The 13,817-nt window shown below is 37.6% G+C and overlaps 1 protein-coding gene across 3 annotated transcripts in view; it reads left to right on the top strand.

Annotated features, from left to right (window-relative positions):
* The window catches only part of WWC2 (WW and C2 domain containing 2), a 95,628-nt gene that overhangs the window by 23,964 nt on the left and 57,847 nt on the right, over window positions 1-13,817 (top strand). The window contains exons 1-4 of one of the 3 annotated variants that reach the window (XM_048304746.1): window positions 5,084-5,117; window positions 6,581-6,648; window positions 9,641-9,697; window positions 11,897-12,006. In XM_048304746.1, coding sequence (XP_048160703.1) covers window positions 6,629-6,648; window positions 9,641-9,697; window positions 11,897-12,006 — 187 coding nt within the window. In that variant the 5' untranslated portion in view covers window positions 5,084-5,117; window positions 6,581-6,628. Of the gene's footprint in view, window positions 1-5,083; window positions 5,118-6,580; window positions 6,649-9,640; window positions 9,698-11,896; window positions 12,007-13,817 lie in introns of those variants that run through there. The other 2 variants (XM_048304745.1, XM_048304747.1) reach the window with 2 other exon arrangements.

Below are 13,817 nucleotides of genomic sequence, written 5' to 3'. Positions count from 1 at the left end.
TTGAACCATTTGCACCAAGGGTTGGCAGACTTTATGATCTCTTACTAATATTAAAATACAAATATATTGTCCTTTTTCTCTTAAGTGTTGTGCTGCTTGCAGTTTTATAAAATTGGTGCTGTTTGTTCATTTTCCATGTAAAAAATTGGTAAAACATTTTTAAAGATTTCTCCTGTGGCATCTGGAAACAGTTGACCAGAGACCAGAGATTGGCCAAGTGATTGTGTGCCATTTGAGCTCTGATCTAGCTCAATCTTTTTGCAACAGAAGCTGCATTGTACTACAAAACACAGAATGTTTAACGAAGTATGCATTGAAGATTGTTACAAGTGGTTGGATGAGAAGCTGGCGTTGAGACATGAAGAACTCAGTACTGAGAATAACAGAGTGGCGTGCTCTCTCCTGTTGGGTGCAGTGTTTAGGTCCATGACCGAATTACAGAGACATTGGGCACTTAACTCAAGTTCCCTCTTCCCCGCTTCTGGCATGATTGGTATACTTGGCTGAAGTGCTTCACAATGCTGAAGTCGAATGTTTGTGAGGTTATCTGAGATGTTCAGATGGATAGTACTTTTTGAAAGTGCTTATCACAGATTTCGGTTTCCTGCTATGGAAATTGGTACGCTCCTGCTGACTTCAGTGGGAGCAGAGTTAGGCAAGGAGAGTCTTTAAATATCCTCTCTGTAAATCCAAAGGTTTCTTACAATGCAAGGGTTTGTTTGCAGGAGAAGTGGAGTTCACAGAACAAAACTTTCAAAATCATTTTCTGTAGCTGATGAGGTGAATAGTGGGCTGATTTGGACTAGTGTGTGTATGAAATTACAGAAAAGAGGAGGGGGGAAAGTTAGAGATCGGGAAGATCTTTTAATGCTTATGTTAAATATGATCATTTTCTGTGTTTTGACTGTGTTTCTTCTTTGAATTACATTTCTCTTTCTCATATTTAATTATCACAATACAAAAATATCCTAAATTTAATCCTAACAATATGCCATAAATCTGCTTTTGATACTTTGTGCCTGACATCCAAGCTGACAAATCATCAAAATTAACAGAATAAATGTTTTAATCCTCTATCATAAGTGCATCTGTTTTGATTAATTTTTAATAAAGTATTCCAGTCTATAGACATTTTCTAGTCTTTGTAGTTTGTTGTATCATACTTCTATCAGACAGTAAGCTTTTGGGTGCAGATGTTGCTCCTATTTGCATGTGGAAATTACAGCAGAGTTTGTGCCATTTTTGAATTTCACGAACCAATGCTTGACTGGATTTGTTGTGGTGTGTTTGGTTTTGGTTTGGCTTTTTTTTTTTCCTTTTCTTACCTGGAGTATTCCTAAGAGTACATCTTCCTGCTGTAGAAGAATATCTGCTAGTAAATATATAAAATGAAGAGCGGAATGCTACAAGATAGGTAAAGGAAAAGATTTCGAAGTCAATTTTGTGCACAGAGATTGTAGGGTCAGGAACACTTAAAATTACTGGAGAAATAGCATGGTGTTTATGGGATTAAATTAAAACTAATAGCTGAATTTCCTAACAGTGCTGCCAATTGATGACAACATTTTCCCTCTACCAACAGTGTACGGTCACGTATATATAAGTAAGCTACAGCAACACTGCACATAATAGCCTTTTCATAATGTCACTGCATTTGAGCTTTCCGGGGGAAGGCGCAAAGGTCGTATCATTGGTTTACGGCTGTGGAATTATCCCTGGGCTAGGGTATGGTTATCAGACATTCCTCACATTCCAGATGTCTAATATTATAGTGCTTACATGCCAGTGCAGGACCAACTGCTGTGTCAAAGAAAAACACTGGGGAAAACATTCATGGTATTACCCATTTCCACTTCTCTGTGGCCCCCCTCCCCCCTAACCTGTCAAAATGTCATCTTTGCATTGAACTTGGCAATGTTAAACAGATAAATTAATTACAAATAGTGATTTGGTTGGAGGTTTTGCCCTACAGAAACAAATGGCTGGTATGCTGAGCTGGAAAATATTGGTTCTCCTTTTCACTTTTAGTACCTTCAATGAGGAAATGATGTGGCAAAGTGTATAGCTGTGTTCAGCGTGGGGTTTTTTCTTCACAGATGGCAATTGTTAAGTGGAAAGCCAAAACAGTTTATCATAATCAAAAGGGAAAAGGAAACAAAAAACCAAGCCAGCAGGCAGTTTGACCTGGTCCTGCAATCAGTGGGTGTGGGTCCCTTCCTTCCCAAATGCATTCTTCCCCTTCTGGGTCTCAGCTATTCAGTTCATGTGCCTTTTCACAGGAGCACCTGTGAGGGGACAGAGTGAGCTGACATTGAGCTAATGCCACTGCTTTGTAGCTGGGAGGAGGCATTTATGCTCGGCTTCCTTGCTGGTAGCACATTTTTATGGCAGTCATTAACATGCACACAGCATCTCATGGCGAGCTGGGAGGCAGCACACTCCCTCTGCACTCACCTCCCCCTTATCTCCTGCCTGCTGGACTGAAAGCTTAAGTTGTGTGTTCTCTGCTTCCTTCCTTTTGAGTGTGTGCTTGTGAGAAGGACATCAATTGCCCATTTTGTGTGGGATTTTTTCTGTGGAGGAAGCAGGCAAGATCTTTGGATGAACTGAAGATTTTCATCCTTAGCTTTTCTGTATTGCATAAAGCCTAGGGAGTCTGGGGATGTGTACAACTTTTGAGCATGGAGAGCAAGTCTTTTGAAATAAAGAAATAAAAAAAGTATTAATTTTTGTTAATATATTGCAAGCACTTTATTTCTGATGTTTTTACATTGCACTTGCAAAACTGCCAAATGAAGTAGGAAGGTGTTTTTTGGAAAACTGTGTGTGTTTTACCTTATAAAATTTGTTCTCATTTCATTTCTCCCCCCTGCTACAATTACCAGTTGGTTTCCTGATTTTTAGTTTGGTTCACTACTTCTGCAGATCTTACTGGCCCCTCTAAGGCAAAAAAATCACATCCCAAACAGAATCATGGAGTGGCCTGGGTTGGAAGATTATCCAGTTCCAACTCCCTTGCAATGGATAGTGACGTCTTTCACTGGACCAGGTTGCCCAGATCTCCAGTCAGCCTGGCCTTGGACACTTGCAGGCATGAGGCATCCACTATTTCCCTAAGCAACATGTTCCAATGCCTCACTACCCTCACAGTAAAGAATTTTTTCCCTAATATCTGATCAAAACCTACTTTCTTTCACTTTGAGTATATGACCTTTATTTGTCTAAAGGGATAGCATTCATTCTGTACGGGTTTTGTTGTTCAGCTATTTTTGCTATCAGGTTTTACTTTTGAATACCTGTGTTGCTGTTAAAATAAGTGGACACAAAACCTTTGCAGTTATAAGTATATTTTTGTTTCAAAGAACTTGTTGCTTTCTATGCACAATACAACTTTTCTAGTAAAAATTCATGGCTGTATTGGCTGAAACTGGTTATGTTTGTAATAGATATTGAAAACTAAGAACTTTTGTCAAGATTCCTGGGTGTTCCTATGTTGTAAAGTTTAGTAAGTTATGTATAAATACAGGCAATTGAAGACTTTTTGTTGCAGTGTGGTTGCAGTAAGGTTTGTTGGTTTGTTTTCATCCTTGCCCTGGCAGTTTAATGTTTAACTAAATCAAGAAGAAAACATTTGGAGGAATGGAGTACAGTTTGCTACTGTAGTTAGTGCTTGTCTCCAAACCCCATAATTGGTGAGGGGCCAATTTGTTATTTCTAAGCAGGACTTGCTGAATATGTTGAACAGTTTGTGCTGTGCTACAGCGTAAGGATCTCTGACTTGGTCTGTAGTGAGGCAGCAATCAGATCTGATGATGAGCTGATATTGCCACTTTGCGTGGCAGTAGTAGTGCAGCTGGCTCTCTGGAAAGCTGACTGGAAACTGAGACACTGTTCAGCACACTGCCCTTTTCAGCAAAGCATTTCAAAAACACCTTGAATACCTTGCCTAAATTACAAAGAAACCACTTATTCAGTACTCTAAAAAGGTTTTTAAAAATCCCAAATCCTGTGAGGACAGAAAAATATTAGATTTTAGTTTCTACTTCATCCTTGTGTGCTTTGTGAACACAATATTGTGTTTACCTGGGTTGCTGGCTAGCTAGACAGGTGTCTTTTAATGTAAGGTATATTTTTCAAAGTTATATATATTTTTCACACAAAGTTGTGTGAAACATCATTGAATGTGGTTTAGTTCTATCTACATGAACCCACAGCTCACGTGTAAATGGGAGTTACAGTAAATCACTGTCAGTACAAGTTCAGTACTGGAAACCAAGTTTTTGAGCTTGTTAAATAGTTGTGAGATCCTGTTTTCCCAGTATCACATACCCAAATAATGTCCCTCCATTCTGTGTTGCTGTGAGGTAGAGAAATGATGTATGCCTTTTAGTATAATTCTCCATCTGCCTGTTAGTACATTTTTCTTTACCAAGTAAACTCTGTAAAACCAAGAAATATATTTCTGTAAGGCCTGCTTGTAAGTATTCAAGGGCTTAAAGAATCACAGGATAGAAATTGCAAGCTATTAAAAGTGGTACTGTACCTATATGGTTTTTTTAGAAGAGTCAGTGCTTATTTCAGGGTTCTATTCTTATACAAATTTGAGAGATTTACCTGTCTTTGTATTACCAGGAACAAAATTATCTGAAATCTGGAAAACAAGTGAAAATTCATTAAATGTATCCAGGAAATACTTGCTGCTGGAGTTAATAAATCTTTGTCTCCAGAAAGTGAATAACTGTGCTGTGAGTTCAGTCTCTGCAATAAGTTTTTGAGTGGTGCAAAAAGGTGAAGGGCTGTTGACTGCTACATATCCATGCTAGCCAGGAGTGTGGCTGTGAGCATTTGACTATAAACCTGTGCTGTTGTGTGCATGTGTGCATAGTAGAAAGCAAACACATTAGTGGTGCACATGCTAGTGGCTACAGGCATACATTTAGTGCTATTAAGAAGTTTAATTTAATGTTATTGAGAACATTTCATCGTTAAGGAATGGGTTACATTTAGTTTGAGCTGTTAGTAATTCTGTTTTGGCATAGAAAAAGTAACATGCATGTTTGCTGTCTTTTGAACATAGGCATTTGTTGACATTTGGTTGCACGCATCTTGTGAACAAGGTAAACATGCATGACCTTACCATATTTGTTTATTTTACACCACTATTTCAAGCTGGGATTGCGACCATGCTGCTCCTTGTTTGATCTGTTCTACTCTGGTATTGATGTCCACTTAGTTACTCTTTCAAAATAATACCTGTAATAAAGTGGCAGTATATCTTAATAATACCCTTATTAAAAGAGAATGTACCTAAACAATTCAAAGTTTGTACATAATGTCTTGGCCTGATATCTGAATGGGAGGCACTACTGTGTTGAGAACATGGTGTTTAGCAGCAGAAATCCTGTCGACGGACTCATGAATGAACTTTTTCAAGAGAGAGATTTTGTGTGGAATTTGCTAGTTCATAATTTTAGAATTGAGTGAACAAACAATATGGCAAAAGGGTGTTTTGTGGGCCAATTCTGCCCCATTTGACAGGTAAACAGCCCAGTTACCACTTTATAAAGTTAGGAAAGAGACAGCAATATAATTAATACAAAGTAAATGCATTTTGTTAGAGCGTCAGCCAGTATGATTTGTGGAAGAGAAAATTGTGTTCCCTAAGCAATATAATTTTCATGCTGTTAGTGACCTTGGCCATAGGGAGCAGCAATGCCTCTCTTTAACTCTGACCTACAACGTGGAACAACAGCTGTCTCTCTTTTGCCATTCTGTGTGCACTCTGCTGCCTGCTATAGAATTCATCCCCCTTAAATTTAGGTACCCTTGCACACACTAAGGATTCTTGCATTCAGAATCCTGTACTTGCTAGGGAAGGAGGGGAACCTTCAGGTTTGAATTGGGTCAGCTGAATGTGCCTCTCTAGGGAACCTAAAGGAGTAATTCAGGTTAGGTAACTGACTTTTTGAAGTTAATGAGATTAATTGCACCCCTGAGTTTTATATAAGAAATTCATCTTGAGTGCTTGAAGTGAGTAAAATCCATATTTGTAAGCATATCTAATATGGGATTAGAATCCATGTTTATACACCCTTCAAAGTAATAATGCCTATAGCCTTTGAAAGTTGGCTAAGAATTGATTTTGAGATCCAACTTGAGCACCAAATTCAGGTTTGGTGAAGAATTTAGAACGTTTTTCTTCTTCTGTTTGTACTTTCTTTTCATCGATGACTTGATTAAAATTTTTACATATGCTTGTCTCAAGCTATGGATCAAAATAAGAATTAAATACTTTCACTCATCCTTTTCCAAAATAAAAAATTAGTTGATGATGATTTTATGTTACTATTCTGTGTAATTGTGCTAACTGAAAGTGCTTGAAGTAAACTTGTTGTAAACTGTTGTATTGGTGGGTATTAGTGTGGGTAAACCATCTGTACACTCTTCTGTAATGGTGTATGGATTCCAGATAAATGCACATGCAGTTCTCCCATCACTGGATTTCTTCTCTTACATTTTAATAGATGCTGATTCCTGCACATCTGAATAGCAACTTACATTTTGTCTTCTCATTTCCTAGAGTTTGGAGAAGAGGTATATTTTTCAGAACAACTTCTGTCAAGAAAAAATGCTAGCAAGTACTGCATTGTAAGAGAAAAGAATTAATGTGTAGTATACATCATTATATATGAGAAATGAATGGATGTGAAATTTAATCTGTACAACATTTCATGTAAGTGTCACACAAGATCTTGCTACACAGCAAAGGACATGAGTTCATTTTGGGTATTTGGAGAAAGTTCTGTTGAAAGCATTTTGAAGTTGCTATAGAAATTGACCATTGGCCCTAGTTATAATTGAATTCCAAACTACAAATCTTGACTGCAGGTCAAGTACCACACAGCAAAGGAAGTATTGTTGGAAGTAATTTTAAAAGACATTAAGATGAATCTGTTCATAATTCTCAGGTATTTGTGTACCTCTTACAAACCTGTGTTTTCTTCCTTTCTAACTGAGGAAAAGTAATTTCAGGTTTGTGTGGGGTGGGGTTATTTTTCTTGTCTCTGTCTCTCCCCTTCACCCCTGCCGTTTTCTGAGATCTGCCTACCATGACCTTTCTTCCCCACACCCTCCACCACATATATTATAAATCACAGTAAATCATTGATGCAATTGATGCAAATTAATCTATATAAGCAAATCATGTCGATAGCTGTGCTCACACAGTCCTTTGAAGCGTGGATAAAATCAGAAGTATGCTAATGAGATCAGTGATGCCGGTGTCAGCTGAGGTTAGAAGAGGTTGAAGACCAAAGTCCAGAGTTTTCTGTTGATAAAGTAGAGTACTAATCATAATATGGATAACTTATGTTTCAATATTACAGTTTATTTAATCCTGAATGGATTTTGGAGAAAGAAGGAGTCAGAGAAGGGATGCAGCAGAATGCAGCGTTTCTCTTGCATAGAACAGTGTGTTCAAAGTAGTGTGTGTATATATATACATATATGTGCATACCCGTTTTTAAGAACATGCCTCTTGATACTCCCAGATCACAGAAATGTGAAATATCATGGGCTGTCTGTATCTTGACAGAAAGATAGTTTTACTAGTATATGTAATAAATTTCTCTTTTTTTGTGGACCCTGATCTTGGAAAGAAGCCTGTCTTCTATATATTTCTGTGATCTGGGGACCTCAAATTATGGTTTACATCAAATAAGAAAGTTGTCCAAATGAAGCAGTATTTCTGCACTGACAATCCATCAGTCTGTAGTTACACTTCCATTTGCCATATCTTCAGCCTCACGTTTTTAGAGCATGGTGCTGGTAGCACCAAGGTTGTGGGTTCTGTCCCCATGTGGGCCAATCACTTAAGAGTTGGATCAATGATCCTTGTTGGGTCCCTTCCAACTCAGAATATGCTGTGGTTCTGTGATTCATTATTAACATTAGATCCATATACAGAGTTATTCTTACAGGAATGGCTGTAGATGCAAGAACAACTGTTAATGATAGCACATGTATCATTGCAGAACCTGCATTTAAGAGCTAGCTAACTCTGTATTTTGAAAACTTTAAATAAAAATTTGGATCTAATGTGATAATACAGCTTTTCAATTTGTAAATTTTATTTGTCTCCTAGGTCTCCCCGAGCACCTGTGAAGTGATTGACATAATCATACATTGTTTACATAATGGAATTGCAGAATGCTTCCTGGTTTTCCTTAAAATAGCCACTTCTCCTTACGCACACCTGCCTCTTGTTCAGTAAGGTTAAAAAAAAAAGGTGCCCCTAGGTGTGAATACTTGAGCTTAATGATATGCATTAAAAAAAATCCAAGCCTTTCTTTAACTAATTGAACTTCATTGGATACTAAACATGGACTTTGAAGTCATCCTTTTTAGAGTATTGGCATTCTTTTAGGAACATGTAAATGTATGGCTGCAATCTGAAACAGTTTTATGAACTACCTCAGAATATCAGTGCCCAAGAGATGCAGCGCTTAATCCTTTATTATGGTGCAATAAACCTCATTTTTCTTGGTTCACAGTTAATGAATGTAATGGCAGTCCATCTGTCATAGGTTACTGTGTTGCAGATAATGATCTTCACACAGACAAGATTCCTTCAGTCCTTGTTCCTAGATATTACTTCCTATCCAATTACATCTCGTAACTCTCTGCTTTCAACTTTTGTCTTGCAAATTTTCTCTTGCTTCATATTGTGTTAATTTTATCCATTTGTCATATGTATTTTGCAAGTAAATAGTGGTTATGTTGAGACAGTTCTGAGGGCCATAAGCAATCAGGTAGCACATTGTGCTGATTGCTGTTCAATTGTAAAATGACACATCAGGCTCAATAATTGTGTGCTATTAAAAGACTGGAACAAAAAAGGGAGTCATGGGAATGTTGTTACCCTCTTAAGTAATTGCGATCTTATTATGTACAAACCTTCTCAGGTTTTAAAAATCTACTCTGGAACAGTTCTGACATAGTTCAGATCTTAAGGATGTGATGTCCAAGCACGATCCAGCAGAGCAGGATTCATAAAACAATTTGTCCTGTACTGCCTGTCTTTTTGGACCTCTGTCTCCCTCTTCTTGTCATTTTGTTTAAGGTCCAGTGTGGGTCATTCAAGTACTTTTCCACAGTTTTTTAGTGTCTCTTTAGTTTACGGAGTGTCTGGGATGAGAGAATGGCTGTTATTCATTCCTATGGTATCTGGTTTCAGATGGGTGAGAACACCTGGACAGAACATTTGCATGATCACAGTCAACTGCAGTCTAACCTAGAGAATGTGCTATTAATAGTAAGAAGCGAGTATTTGATTAAAAATAAAATTGGTGTAGAGAGCAGGTGAAAAGTCAGGGTAGAACTGGGCTTACATCCCTCCTGTAGAGGTGATCTAAAAATCACATGTCATGACTGTTCCTAGCTCTGGTGTGTAACTTTGGTGAAAGTATTGAATGTTTGTTAAAAACCATCTGGCTGTGTTTATATGAGTTTATGTTCTGATTCCTCTGTTGCTATATGGCATTTCAAATATTTTTTTCTACTTGAACTACATTAATTGAGTTTTGAGTTAATATTATAATGTTAAGGCTAAGGATGACACTGAACTTTAATTTTTATTCAGTTTGTTTCATGAACATCTACATTTGCAATCAAATTTGAGACAGGACTTTCTTCACAAGTAGGTGTGCCCTTGTAGTTGGCCTGTCTTGTTCCCATGACTAACCAGACTCACCAAAGCTTTTACATGACTGATGCTTCCTCTGAGCAGTAGTGGCCTGGGAACTCTTTGACATGGATGCCCTGTGTTCACTCTGCTGCATGCTGCCCACCTGAAACTGTGCTTGTGTTTATCCTGGATTTAAAAGGCTTCTCCTGCTTCCCTAAGAGCCATCCCTTTCTCTCTAGCAATTACTATTTCCAACAAAACAGTGGTCTTTGAAGTGGGGCTGGTAATTATAAGTAGGCAGCATTTGGGCAGGTGTGTTTGGTATGGCAGTGCTGGGGAGCTGCAGCCTGCAGGCCAGCTGTTGGCCTGCTGAGCTGCACAGTTGGATTCTGGCCATGGCAGCATGCTTCTGCTGCCCAGAGAGGAGGAGCAGGGTGGCAGGTCAGAGCTGGGGTTTCTGGAAAGTCCCTGGAGCAGCCTGACTCAGCCTGATCTGTGCCAGTGTCTGGATTTAAAAATGCAGGTTAGCAGTGTGAGAGGATAGGCTTGGCTTGCTGCAGACCTCCTCTGTCCCTGGAAATCACTGGCGAGTTGGCAGCCTACTTGTGCTACTCATAATCTGTATTTTTGTATCCTAGTGATCCAAATGTAATTCCACATTGGTAATTTCACCTATATTTCATAATAGTTTTTGGTGTGTTTAGTGGTTTAACATAGCAGTTTATAAGTGGCAATAAGTTAGCAAATTTGTCTTATACTTGCAAATTTGTTCAGAACCTCAAATAAAGTGTTAGTAACCTTCATAGGATTATGATGTAAACTTTGGAGAAATATGAGGAAGTGGATTCATGCTTGCAATTTAAAAAATATAAATTGAAAAAGAATCAATATTCAAAACGTTTTGCATCCTAAGAGCTTTTTTCTCTGTGGTTTCTGCAACCCTAGCTTGGAGGAATACTGTCCTACTCAAAGAATTGGTAGATCATATCCGTTGATGATGGTAATAATAATAAAGATAATAGTGGGGCAATGATTTCTAAGTCAAATTTGTGCTTAAATTTCTGGTTTTTCAGCTGCATAAAGAATGCACTATTTTTGTAAAGTACTTTCTGTCTGGTGTTTCATACGCAAAATCCAATTCAGTTTGTAAAAGGTAAAATGTACTATTCTCTTTCTTTCTTCGCAAAAATGTCAATAAACCTGTTTTTTTTGGTCAGGAACTAATAAAGAAAAAGTCCTGAAACACAGAAAAGCATGTATTAATTAGGTTTTTATTTGTATAGAATTTTAATGGTGAGAGGAAAAAACAGTCTTAGGTGATAAAACTTAGTCAGCAGTGAGCAAAGTGCTGCTTGTGTGTCCCACACACTACTCTTCATCATCTCACTCTGAGGAATTTTTTTTGAACTCTAGATATCTACTTAATCTTATTGTCACTATGGCAACAATAAAATCTTAAATCTCTTGTTCTTCCTATTAAATATATCAGTGTGTTAGAGACTGTGTTTATCTGTGGATATATCAACAGGAAACTCAATACTAATTTCTTTTTTAAGAAAAGGACAGAAAGATGATCACGTAAAGCTTTGCTCAGCCTCAGATGGAAAAGAGCCCATGTATTATCTTTATTAATCTAGTTCTTGTAACAAAGAGGTGCTCTACTATTAAAGTGAAAAACTTTAATAGTCTGTCCTCCTAGAAAAGCACCGTGTGAACATCTAAGGCCCATTACATGTTACTTGTAAAATGTCTACTCTGTGCACACTGCTGCTTGTTTTATTCAAGCGTGTGGATTGATAAGTGCTGCTAGCTGCACCTTGGGTAGTTGTATTCTCTTTTCTGACTTTCCTGTTTGGTCATTAGAAACAGTGATCTTGAAATCTTGTGCTCTTTTCACCAACTCAAGGTTGAAGGGTCCAGTTTTCCTGGTGATAAATAGGAATATAGACGATTTCTTTTTTTTAAAGCAGTTGGTTGTTGTTTAATTTTAAACTGTCGAATGTGAAGGATGTTGCAGTGGATTTCTCACTTGAGTTCCTGTATTGAAGAATGTTTGCAATAATATGTTCTACTTTAAGAGGAAAAAACCAACTTGCTCTCCTTTCTTCCTGCTATGTTTCTTTAGCATCTGTCATAATATGAATTAACACAAATAACAAACATGTGTGGAACAGAGAAAAGCTATATCATTGAATTGTTTCCTTGTTGTAGGTTAACAAAGCCCTTGTCATTTGCGGATTGTGTTGGGGATGAATTGCCATGGGGATGGGAAGCCGCGTATGATCCTCAGATTGGTGTATACTATATTGATCACATAAACCGTAAGTATTCTTTGGTTTGCCATATTGATTATAAAAGACTCATCTTGATTAGACTCAGAATTCTTTGTTAGAATCAAAATGCTGGGGAAGATTTGCCCTTTGGTATAAAATTATTGGCTTTAAAATGCTTACAAGAAAATCTGCTGTTACAAAATGGCTGCATCTGTTTCTATGTATATTTTAATTGCATGGTAATTATGTCTAAACCACGTAAAACTAGCAAAATGTGAAGTACAGTGCTATTTAGACCTACTGAAATGAATATATTCCTGAAAGCATTTCTATTTTCTCTTTATACATTTATTACTCCATATTGATATGTTTTTCTATTTTCTCAGAAATAGCCTTTAACAGCACAATAGCAAAGATTCTATTTGAGATCAACACCTGAATCTAGGTACCTGCATCTGTGCTAGCAGTGCTATATACTTACCTAAAAATTAGAAGGTATCTACAGCATTTCAGATGCTTAAAGTTAGCAGAGGCTACTGCACAAGGTCTGTAAATATGGCATGGACAGTAAGAGACTAGTGGCCTTCTGAATGGCATCTCAAATGTATGGGCAAGTGAATCCACCCTGCCTTGTCTAAGCCACTTTTGCAGTCAACAGCTCTCTAGTCAGTACAGCAAGTGTAACGTAAAATGTGAGGCAGCTGACTGGTTGGGTGTCTGCTTTGCAGATGAGGTGATTTAACCTCCTTTGGTTGGATTGGACTAGAACTCTGATAACTAGAATGGGACATTAGATATCAGCCGTGCTTGTTGAGCACTTGCAGATAGACACCTAATATTGAACTGAATCCCACCCAATAACCTCATTTGTGCACGTACAGCCTTGCTTTGCAATGAGAGTCCTCTGATCTTAAGTAGTGTTAGACATTCATGAACTTTTAAAAATACAAGCATCCTTGACTGAATTCAAAAGTTGAAGAAAGTAAAGGGTTTTCTTCTGACTCTAAATGCTGTTATCAGCTTAAACTTGTCTCTAAGAGCTGCTTTGGCCACAATTCTAGAACATAAACCTGTAAAATTTTGGGAGGCCAGTTGCATTTCTGGGTGTTTTGAGAGTGCTTTCATATCAGTGCTCTGATAATTGTGCTCTTTTTACTTCATGTGTGTCCAAAATATTTAATCAGTTCTAAAAACCTCTTGTAGCTTTGTTGCTGGATTTTTTTTTTAGAAAGAATTTATATCCTTTCTTTACTCTTAAATGTTATTCCTGTGCATTGAAGGTGAATTCTGGAATATTAGGAGCTTTTCATGGGTTGAAATTTTGCTTCACATACATGTAAGATGTTGAGGCTTTGATAACATTGTCATGGGAGTCTCTTGAAAATCGTAAATATACTGCAAACACTAATGCTTGCATTTAATTGAGAAGAGCTGTGTATATCCATCTGTACACATCTTCTGTGGCTGGGACAAATGTGATTAGCTGGGTTTCTCTATGTTATGTTAATGCATTATGATGGATGACAAAATAGCGTGCCTTGGACTTTGGTGTACTTAAAGATAGTTTCCATCCCTTGTTTGTTCAGTAGTGTACTTGATTCCTCTTATATTAATGTATGTATTCCTTTGTAAAAATTTCAGTGAAACTTATTTTGTAAAGTGGCATATTTCAGTTTTGTACATTGTATTTTGCCCAGTGTTTTGGTGAGAGTACTCTCCAGCTGTTGGGTGGTAAACTGCCTAAGAATCTTACAAGTAGGTAATTTGTCTGGTGCACCAGATATGGAGATTATAACTTCTACTTACCTGACTAGGGTGCATGCAATGTTTTGATGCTATGGAAATCTCTGGTATGGAGG

Source organism: Corvus hawaiiensis, chromosome 5 (assembly GCF_020740725.1).
Source record: "Corvus hawaiiensis isolate bCorHaw1 chromosome 5, bCorHaw1.pri.cur, whole genome shotgun sequence".
Taxonomy (NCBI): Eukaryota; Metazoa; Chordata; class Aves; order Passeriformes; family Corvidae; genus Corvus; species Corvus hawaiiensis.
The sequence above is the reverse complement of the archived record's forward strand: the minus strand, read 5'-3'. Positions and strand labels throughout refer to the sequence as shown.